The sequence below is a fragment of the Anopheles darlingi genome, chromosome 3 (genome assembly GCF_943734745.1).
Source record: "Anopheles darlingi chromosome 3, idAnoDarlMG_H_01, whole genome shotgun sequence".
In the NCBI taxonomy this organism is placed as follows: Eukaryota; Metazoa; Arthropoda; class Insecta; order Diptera; family Culicidae; genus Anopheles; species Anopheles darlingi.
In genome coordinates, this window is record NC_064875.1 from 960,001 (window position 1) to 970,000 (window position 10,000).

General features: G+C 48.5%; 2 protein-coding genes and 4 non-coding genes across 12 annotated transcripts in view; 4 read left to right on the forward strand and 2 right to left on the reverse strand.

The window, feature by feature from the left end:
- Positions 1-3,012, forward strand: part of LOC125953547 (uncharacterized) — a 19,395-nt gene extending 16,383 nt beyond the window's left edge. For all 5 annotated transcript variants that reach the window (XM_049683179.1, XM_049683175.1, XM_049683174.1 and 2 more), the window contains 4 exons: positions 1-144; positions 212-338; positions 405-1,113; positions 1,198-3,012. The exon at positions 1-144 is cut by the window's left edge and continues 2,303 nt beyond it. In XM_049683179.1, the coding sequence (XP_049539136.1) occupies positions 1-144; positions 212-338; positions 405-1,113; positions 1,198-1,883 (1,666 nt within the window). In that variant the 3' untranslated portion in view covers positions 1,884-3,012. The remainder of the gene's footprint in view (positions 145-211; positions 339-404; positions 1,114-1,197) is intronic.
- A 250-nt stretch (positions 3,013-3,262) lies between these two features.
- On the forward strand, positions 3,263-3,403 carry LOC125958412 (U4 spliceosomal RNA). Its single transcript, XR_007469331.1, has one exon. It is a non-coding gene; the product is annotated as a U4 spliceosomal RNA (small nuclear RNA).
- Positions 3,404-3,946: 543 nt separating this feature from the next.
- LOC125958409 (U1 spliceosomal RNA) lies at positions 3,947-4,110 on the reverse strand. Its single transcript, XR_007469328.1, has one exon. It is a non-coding gene; the product is annotated as a U1 spliceosomal RNA (small nuclear RNA).
- Positions 4,111-5,031: 921 nt separating this feature from the next.
- LOC125958399 (U1 spliceosomal RNA) lies at positions 5,032-5,195 on the forward strand. The gene has a single exon (XR_007469319.1). It is a non-coding gene; the product is annotated as a U1 spliceosomal RNA (small nuclear RNA).
- Positions 5,196-5,736: 541 nt separating this feature from the next.
- Positions 5,737-5,877, reverse strand: LOC125958401 (U4 spliceosomal RNA). The gene has a single exon (XR_007469320.1). It is a non-coding gene; the product is annotated as a U4 spliceosomal RNA (small nuclear RNA).
- A 1,561-nt stretch (positions 5,878-7,438) lies between these two features.
- LOC125953549 (insulin-like receptor) overlaps positions 7,439-10,000 on the forward strand; it is a 29,734-nt gene continuing 27,172 nt past the window's right edge. Inside the window, exon 1 of one of the 3 annotated variants that reach the window (XM_049683183.1) lies at positions 7,439-7,528. The gene's annotated coding sequence lies outside the window, so the exon portion shown is untranslated. The other 2 variants (XM_049683182.1, XM_049683181.1) reach the window with 2 other exon arrangements.

Sequence of the window (10,000 nt, forward strand, 5' to 3'; positions counted from 1 at the left end):
GAGATTAATGGTTGATTCCATATCAGCTTCATATACTGTTACTGGCAGTGGTAATTCCATTGCAGATAGTTCCATAAATGCAGGTCTACTTCGAGAGCATGAAACGTGGCTGTCGAATCAAGAAAGTGTAGATCGGATCGATAGGTAAGTTTGTACTAGGATAGTTAACTGTCTATTTCGTATAATAACGTACGATTCACGGTAAATACAGCTCGTCAACCACCAACCAAACATCGCTACCAGGGTTGCAACTAAAATTGTCGCAATTGGCAGTAAGTACGACGGATTCATCCTACAGTGGAATCAACGGTAGTGAACAACAATCATTGCAGGCACAGGTAACAATAAAATGAATCAGAGCGAACGACAGATGTTTTATTTCTTAACATATATTTATATTTTAGCCATCAACCGTGACAAGTCCTTCGATTGAACAACAGCAAAAGGAACCGAAACTTTCAAACGAAGCAAAACCCCTTATACGCAAAGTGTCACGCTTCCAGGTACAAACCGTGCAAGAATCTCCCCGCACACTAGAGCAACCAGCAACCGCCGGTAGTAGCAGTAGTAACAGCAGCAATAACAACAATGGTAGCAATCCTAAACCATTACTTGCCGTGATGCCACAATCAATCGATACTCAGCAACGTGTAGCACCGTACTCATCGCCGACGGATGAAAAATCTTGTCAAACGTTCCCCGCAGTTCAACAGCAGCACGTCATGATGCATGGTGGTGGAGGACAAGTGTGCGAGGTTCCTACAACTAACGACCTGGAAGTAAAACTCAACCAAGTCATCCCAAAGACCCCAACTCTGGAGGTAGCAGCACCGACGTTCAACACACCCGTAGCACATATACAACAGCATCAGCAGCAACAACAGCAGCAGCAGCAGCAACAGCAGCAGCAGCAGCAGCAGCAGCAGCAGCAGCAGCAGCAGCAGCAGCAGCAGCAGCAACAACAACAACAACAACAACAACAACAGTCAACGTCATCGTCATCGTCTTCCTACGTTCCTCCAGCGACAATTCCGGGTCAGCCTATGTTATCACAGCAGCAACTACAACAACCTACCCAAAGTCAGCTACCACTGCAGGTTACCGCGACAAACAGTAAGTGAAGGATGAAGTGAAGGGAAACAGATGGAACGATATGTCGTATTCGCGCATGGCTTATTGGTTTTTTGTACTCCACAGATGGAACGCCCCATGCTGCGACTATGATGGACGGCTCAACCGTATATAGTGCAGTGCCACAGATTAGTGCTGTGGCTAGCGTGCAACAGATACCTACGGAGCCAACATTCGACAACGCGGATATAGGACAGAACTTGATAGCAATTCAAAATCATCTCTGTGCGTTGCAACTTATGTCTAGCGCACGGCAGCAGCTGCAGTTGCTATTACAGCGACAGCATATCGAACACGAGGAACTGAAGCTGCGCCACTTTCTAGAGTTGGAAAAGTTCCTGAAACAGCAGAAAGAAGAAATGAAACCGCAGCCCCAACCGCAACCGCAACCCCAACCGCAACCGCAACCGCAATCGCAAGTGGTAGGTCCAGCTGCTGCGCCGATGGTAGCGGCGACACAATTGATCTCTACCGTAACGCAGATGGCCACTGCATCTCCCATTGTACAGCAAGCACAGGCACCAGTCGCGCTGCCAAATGGTGTGATGCTATCGGAAATAAGCTCTCCAACGGTAGGTCCCAATCGGGTTGTCGGATTCGTTGACGTGAATTCCATGGGAACACCGGCAACGGCTTCTTCGTACGGCAGTACCTATGTCAGCAGTGGGACCGAGGCGGATCAGGAAGTAGCTAATTTGACCTCGCCTGCCAAAATGGAACCGATGATGATGCAACCTCACCAGCAGCAGTAGAGTATTGTTGCAACTCATTAAAGGAAAATGACGTACTCAGTACTGCTGCTCCCTACTGCACCCCACAGACACAGAGAGCAGCAGTAGTCAGCGCCCCTCCACTAAACAACGATCTCATTCCAAACTCCACAAGTGTGCTGCCATGCTGCGCATATGCTGCACAAGTGATTGGCACTGTGCTGTGCCCAAAAGCACCCTGAATCGCTGCTTCCTCCTACCTTTTTCATTACCTGCCAATCGAATACACCAGACGTACGCTTGTCGAAGATTGCTGAGGAAGCTTAGTTGTTTGATATATGATCGAAAGAGTGTAGAAGAAGTGCAAGCGACCTTGCTTCTGTGTGCAAAAAGGGCATAAAGACAAGACCGTGGGGTATGCTCGCGTGCGTATGTGTGTGTGTGTATGTGTGTATGTGTGTGAGTGTGGTGTAACCAAAATTCTTACAAACGTCCAAATTTATCGTTTATCACACTACGTCTACACCATTGCACACCTACCGATAATCGCTATCACTTTTCTAGTTAATGTGCTATTAAAGTGTAAGTTTTCTTTCTTCTTTTATTTCATTCTGGCATACGGAAGTAAAGAAAGAAATAGTCAGTCAGAGACAGACAAGCAAGCTATCTAAAGAAGAAGGGAATGGTACCCGCGCACCATAGATAGGATTGCGTATACTGCGCTGCTGCGCCGCTGCTCTCGTTGCTGCTTTTTGTAAAGGTTGAATTCATTATTGCAGAACAGAAAATGCGGTTTATTGGAATGGTAAATCGATATTTGGCGCATTGATGAGCGAGGTAGGTGCTGCGAGTGGAACGATGCGAGCGTGTGTGTAGGTGTGTTACGATAGCCAAGCGATAGCCATTGTAATGTGACGAACTAGTTAAGGGAAGTGAATACTTCGGACGAGTCTTATGACGAGGAAAAGTCAGGATGAAACAAGAGATGTTGGCGAAGAGGTTGCGCAAGTAGCTGCCGCGGGCCTCCTAAGGAAAACGCGATGCGGAACTAGGGAGAGGGCTAGAAAACAGATAAGAGGTGGCATTAAACTCTATTGTATAATATTCTATTCGATAAAATTAAGATATTAAATATCTATTTAAAAACCCAAAGATCTCCGCGATATTTTTTGTCTGTAATCTTGTCAGAATACCTTCCACAGAACGATCAGAATCTTGAAATTTATTCTTTTGAGTCGAATGTACGCGATTTACGAGAGCATCAGAACGCGCCGGGTATGGATGCTACGTAAAGCGCGAGCGGCTGAAGCACGGCAAAGAACGGTAATCTGCGGCGTTAGGTGCGGAAAGAAATGCCTATACATCGCAAGACGAACGGGTCGGCTGGGAATGGGATGATGGGTGTGAGGAATGATGAAGTTAGCTTTGCGCAGTGGCGATATCGTAACCAATGAGGTACAACCGAGGTGCGATTATTGCTAGTTGAAAACTAATACCAATACCCCGCCTTGGGGACGTGAAATACCGTCCGCTATGGCAATTTTTGCAAGCTTCGAAAGAGGCGTCTAATCAAAACAACAAGACCCGGCGACGACAGTCTCGATGCTAATCGATGCATTTCTTCGTGCTCTGCGTGGATCGAGATGAATCCGGGTGTCTCAAGAGAGAGAAGAAGGTTAACCAAACAGTTAACATCTTGCTCAAGCCTGCTGATTGTAAAATTTTTGGTGGAATCTCTATTCTGCGACAATGTATGACAAACCAATCGCATCATTGATTCAATTAACATTTCACCTTCGATACACCAAGAACATGCCGGTCGGAGTTCGACATTTGATTGATTTAATCGATTGCTGTGAATTGCCTACAATTGACCATCGCATTCCTTAGCCCCGCACAGAGGCTCCCGACAGTGGAATGTGTGTACCTGACGCCGTATTCCTCCTCGAATATCACGGTGGCAATGCATATTTGAAGAGGGGAAGTCCGTTTGCCCGGCGTCGGTGCTACCGGTGACGATACCGGACCGGGGATGTTTGGTCATGAAGACATGATGTGGAAGGTCTGCTTCCTCCGCTCCCAGTCGTCTATCGTTGCTATGAAATTCGGGATGTGCGCGGACGCACTTCCCGGCTACCAAAAATTGCGCATACGAGTTATCCACATGAGGGATAATCGCAGGGGTCAACCCAACCGAAGTGCAATGGAAGAGCCTCGCCCTGGGGGAACCGCCTTCATGATCACGGTAACCCCTATGCCAGGTAAGTATGCTTTCTTCACCGCTTGTCCGCCCGCCCCATTCTGCCTCTGCATGCTCCTATTGCGATTGTTACCGCGCTCCGGGCTTCAAGTGACGCTATTTCATGCCCTTTTCTACCTCGAATCACTGCGATTCTCGTACTCACGCACTATCGCCTACGTGCTTTCTTTTCTGTAGTACAGTATTGCATTGGAGATATCACGAAAACATGCATTTCTGGATTTCTTCGCTTGAAAATCTTTCCCAAAATCCCATTCTTGCATCTTCAGCTTGGCTTCAGTTTGGCTTGGGCCGGTTTTCAACAGAGAGCGACTGTAGCACACGTCTTTTCTCTCTCTCTCTGTTTTGGCGGCTGACGAATCTTAGGGCAAGTCCGCGGCGCCTGCGACGCTTCTCTTGTTGGTCCAGTTGGAGAAACTTTCCTGCTTGATTCACGATAAAAGAAATTGAATGAAATATTAAATATTGCAGAATATGTTCCGTACTATAAATTCATTTGGCTCAGTCTGTAAATTTGCCCGCGTTTATTTTGTAAAGAATATATTTCATTCAATTTTTTTTCCGCGACGTGGACTTGCCCTAAGAATCGTCAGCCGCCAAAAGAGAGAGAGAGAGAAATGACGTGTGCTACAGTCGCTCTCTGTTGAAAACCGGCCCAAGCCAAACTGAAGCCAAGCTGAAGATGCAAGATTTTGGGAAAGATTTTCAAGAGAAGAAATCCAGAAATGCATGTTTTCGTGATATCTCCAATGCAATACTGTACTACAGAAAAGAAAGCACGTAGGCGATAGTGCGTGAGTACGAGAATCGCAGTGATTCGAGGTGGAAAAGGGCATGAAATAGCGTCACTTGAAGCCCGGAGCGCGGTAACAATCGCAATAGGAGCATGCAGAGGCAGAATGGGGCGGGCGGACAAGCGGTGAAGAAAGCATACTTACCTGGCATAGGGGTTACCGTGATCATGAAGGCGGTTCCCCCAGGGTGAGGCTCTTCCATTGCACTTCGGTTGGGTTGACCCCTGCGATTATCCCTCATGTGGATAACTCGTATGCGCAATTTTTGGTAGCCGGGAAGTGCGTCCGCGCACATCCCGAATTTCATAGCAACGATAGACGATTGGGAGCGGAGGAAGCAGACCATCCACATCATGTCTTCATGACCAGACATCCCCGGTCCGGTATCGTCACCGGTAGCACCGACGCCGGGCAAACGGACTTCCCCTCTTCAGATATGCATTGCCACCGTGATATTCGAGGAGGAATACGGCGTCAGGTACACACATTCCACTGTCGGGAGCCTCTGTGCGGGGCTAAGGAATGCGATGGTCAATTGTAGGCAATTCACAGCAATCGATTAAATCAATCAAATGTCGAACTCCGACCGGCATGTTCTTGGTGTATCGAAGGTGAAATGTTAATTGAATCAATGATGCGATTGGTTTGTCGCATTGTCGCAGAATAGAGATTCCACCAAAAATTCTACAATCAGCAGGCTTGAGCAAGATGTTAACTGTTTGGTTAACCTTCTTCTCTCTCTTGAGACACCCGGATTCATCTCGATCCACGCAGAGCACGAAGAAATGCATCGATTAGCATCGAGACTGTCGTCGCCGGGTCTTGTTGTTTTGATTAGACGCCTCTTTCGAAGCTTGCAAAAATTGCCATAGCGGACGGTATTTCACGTCCCCAAGGCGGGGTATTGGTATTAGTTTTCAACTAGCAATAATCGCACCTCGGTTGTACCTCATTGGTTACGATATCGCCACTGCGCAAAGCTAACTTCATCATTCCTCACACCCATCATCCCATTCCCAGCCGACCCGTTCGTATTGCGATGTATAGGCATTTCTTTCCGCACCTAACGCCGCAGATTACCGTTCGTTCGCCGTGCTTCAGCCGCTCGCACTTTACGTCGCAACCTTGGTGATTCTTCTTACTCGCTGCGAAATCGTTCTCTAGCAGCCACGAGCATATACATAGCATACTTTATACACGAGCATTTATCGCATAAGGCAAACACTTTGGCCGTTCTTTGGGCGTATTTTTCGTCGAGCGCGTGTTTTTCTCTCCGGCACCGGCCTGAGCGAGAGAGCAGAGAGAGAGAGAGAGAGAGAGAGAGAGAGAGAGAGAGAGAGAGAGAGCGAGAGATTGTTTGTCAAAACAGAACCCTACAACGTTATTCGTTAATTCGTTAAGGCCGCGTGGCACAGGATCATTTTTCCACAACCAGATAAATTAGGACGCGGTGTCCTGATTTATCTCAAGTTTTGCTGCGAAACTAGCTGAAAATGCTCTCGCTCTTCATCACCTCGTAATATTGACCGAGTTGATTGCAATAAAGCGACCGCAATCGCTGGGTCACTTAATTGGAGGTAAATGCACGCTCAATTGAATTAAATATGGGTGTGAAAACTCGGAACACGGCTGAAATTAATTGATATTGATTTGATATTGACCTCTGGCAGGCCAGAAATTGAAGTCTGTCGCGGATCTCGTCAACAAAAAGAATACCCACCGTGCCATTTTTGCCGCTCCCGTTTGGTACCTCGCTCCCGTTTGGTACCTCGCGTTGGTACCTCGCTCTCTTTTGGTCTTTTGGTCGAAAAAATATTGGCAAAAACGTAGTTTTGAATAAATCTTCGCCAAAATTGAACCAAATATTCTTGAAAAGTTGTAGTTTAACAAGGCATTAACTTCGAAAAATTAAGTTGAATGGTTTCTGCACTAAAATTCGTCAAAAATAAGCCGTTTTTGGACCCGAAAATACCAAAGCCCCTTCTTAACAGAACGTTCACTTACCCGTATCCTTAAGCAAATCTTGGATGCTGCCATTCTCTACGTCACTCCCATCTCCGGCTGCTGAAAGCGAAAGGAAAACAAACGTATTTCCCACAAAAATGCTCGAATCGCTTTGGGAATTCCCTGCCGGGTAGCTGCAAGTTGCCAACAGTTATGATGTGGGAAATAAGGGGCAGAAAGCAATAATTGTGAGCTCGCCTTGAGACGTTCTTCATCGGTTTTTGGGAACGATTTTTGGCGCAATCCTTTCTTTTCTGCTCTGTTCTGTTCCTCGAAAATTCGGGCAAAATGCGCTGCATAAACAGGATCCAGGAGTCGGTACTTTCGACTCCTGAAACCGCAGTCGCATAAACGACGACAGTGGCACAGTGACGATCGATAAATTATGTGCATTTTGCCCAGAGTAAAGCCAAATATTCATCAGAAATGAAAATTATGAGCGAAAAATGGGCTGCGTGGCACTGTGCTGCTGAACCAGCGAACTTGACTTCGCTGTAAAAAAGGGCAAGTCTTCGCTCTTTTCAACACTTTCGTGAATTTCGTGATAAAGAAAAGAGGTTCGTATAAGCGCAGACATACTGGAGGCCGTACTGGAGTAAATCCTCGCCGAAGAAGAAGATCAAATGAAGGTAGCATTTCTCGAGTCAATTCACATTTCATCCAGTGAGTGATCTTCTAAAGTGTCGAAAAAGGAAGAGCTGAAAGGTAGTACAGTATTCAGAAAGTGATCTGGGCCCGGCGCAGCTGAGCCAGTGATTACCGAGAGGCCCTTTCTCTCTCTCTCTCTCTTGCACCCGAAATCCCGTGAAATCCCGCGATACGCTCTGGCGAAGGAAGCAGCAAGGCTGTAAAGAAAAGTAAACGAGCCGTTGTGGGAACCTCGGTAAAGTGTGAAAAAAAATCCAGCGAGTCTTCCGGTAGAGTTTTGAGGTAAAGTTAGAACAAGTGATCAGAGTGTCGTTCAGAAGTGTGTTCTTTGTGCTGATGTGCTTGGGGGCATTACGGCGCGATCTTAGCAGGGATCACCCCGCCCAAGCGGATGTCCACATACCTCCGTATCAAAAGTCGTGTCGTTCGAGAAGGAAGCGTTGAGGCGCCCTTCATAAAACTACGGAGAGGAAGTGTACGGTGTACGGGTAATGGCCGAGAATAACCGCGCAGAATACGATCCGAGCGCATCTTTTCGGAAGGACCGGTTCGGGTGCCGGTTTTTGAATGGTGCGTGTAAGTGGAGCCACACACAGGAGCGGTGCCGAGATACGGGCGTGTCGCCCAAGGAGGGAAAAGCGCCCCCTTAAGAAAATGTGAAGCGTCGTCACTCATTTCCACGTTGTTATTTCCACCCCAAGCAGCCTGTGCGCAAGGATCTTGGGATAGCGGTGGAGTGAGTGAAAAGGCTGTTTGGAATTTGGAGCGAAAAGAGTGCGCAAAGGGCGGTGGAGATGGCCGCCTCGTCTCTTTCTTAACGGTGATCTTACGGGCGAAGAAGTGCGAGTGAGGCCGAGATGCGCATGTTTTGATGACCAAGCGAGAAGGAAATACGCGGGCAAGCGCGCGCGTCGGCGGCAACGGCAACAACGGCAACGGCGACTACGACGGCGGTGTGGAATGTTTGGTTAGTGTGAAATTTGGAAAAAGTGATGTTTACTGGCTCAAGGTACGCGCATTGAATGGAACGAGATAGGATGCGAAAGAGAGCGAGACGGAAATAGAGGGAGAAAGAAAGGGAGAGCGCGTGTTTGTGTGGCCCAATCGGTAACCGTGAGCGAGAGTGAGCAAGAGGGAGGTCTTGAAGTGTAGAGAGAGAAAAGGTGCAAAAGGTGCGCGAGGAAACGACTCCTGCGAACGCAACAAACAACCATCGCCAGCGATCCGGAGTCGTTGTCGTCGTCACGCGTGCGTTTGTTTTGCGTAGAGTGGTCCGTTTGCCGTGTTTCCCGTGTCGTCCGTGTTTTGTGTAAAATGTTTTTCCGATCCCTGTTGTTATTGGGTGCGTGAAGAGGCGGATGATGCGCCACCCCCTCTAAAAGTGCGTTCTTCTTAGATGAAGGAATTTTGAGCAGAAAGAAAGCTAGTTCGCCGCCAGAAGACGAGACACGGTCCGGCAGCGTGTGCGTGAGATACGAACGTGATGCGTGCGTGCGTGTGTGTTGCCGCGGTCGCTTACTTGGAGTTGTTTTCGTCGTAAGCGCGCCCGCGTTTGAAAGGCGATAAAAATGGGATCTTTTGTGCGTGTTGCCTATATGGATGGGTTCGAAGGGCGACCGCCGCCGCTGCCGCTGCCGCCGCCGTCGCCGTAGCCGTTGCCGTTGCCGAAGCGCGTCCAACAAACGCAACGCGTACCACGTCCTTTGCTCCGTTTGCCGCCATCCGTTCGCCGCAAAGAAAGAGAGAGAATGAGATAGAGGGAGGAGGGAAGAGGAAGGAAGTTACTCAGAACCATGCGTTCTATTTGTCCGCCCCGACAACCCCGAAGCGTGATTTGTTCTCCGCTGGCTGCCTGCCTGCCGCCGTTCCACCCGATGTGATTCGCCCGATGAAACAAACAACTTGGAGAAGGCTGTGCGGATCGCTGATAAATGGCATCTGCTGTTGTTTGGTGCGCAATACACGCGCCAAGATATCGATGTAGGCCTGGTCTGGTGGTGGAACAGCGACGCTAGATGACGGTCCGAATAAAGCGCCTACTGATGTAGTCGCTTCCCGGACGGAGGACGGAAAAAATCGCGCGTCTCTTGGATTCGCGGGACCTGGGCAGTTTAGATTGAAAAAATGCTCCCTTGTCCCATGATCTCGCGATGTTGTGGCATGATCGGCAGGCACAAGATGTGAAGTTGGTTGTTGGTTGATTGGAAGAACGCCAAACAACGCCAGAGCGAGCGCCTGATAATGATGACGACGACCACGACCACGACCACGACGTCGACAACGACAACGACAACGACGACGATGATGTTGTTTGTTGGTCGGATCCGCTTTAGTGTGTTGTCGGGAGCGGTACACGCGATGCGACGATGAGTATTTTTATCAATGGAGGTCGTCTCATGATGCTGTTTCAGATTGGGGCTTATGGCCGCACCGCAGCGTCGGTAGCACCAGCG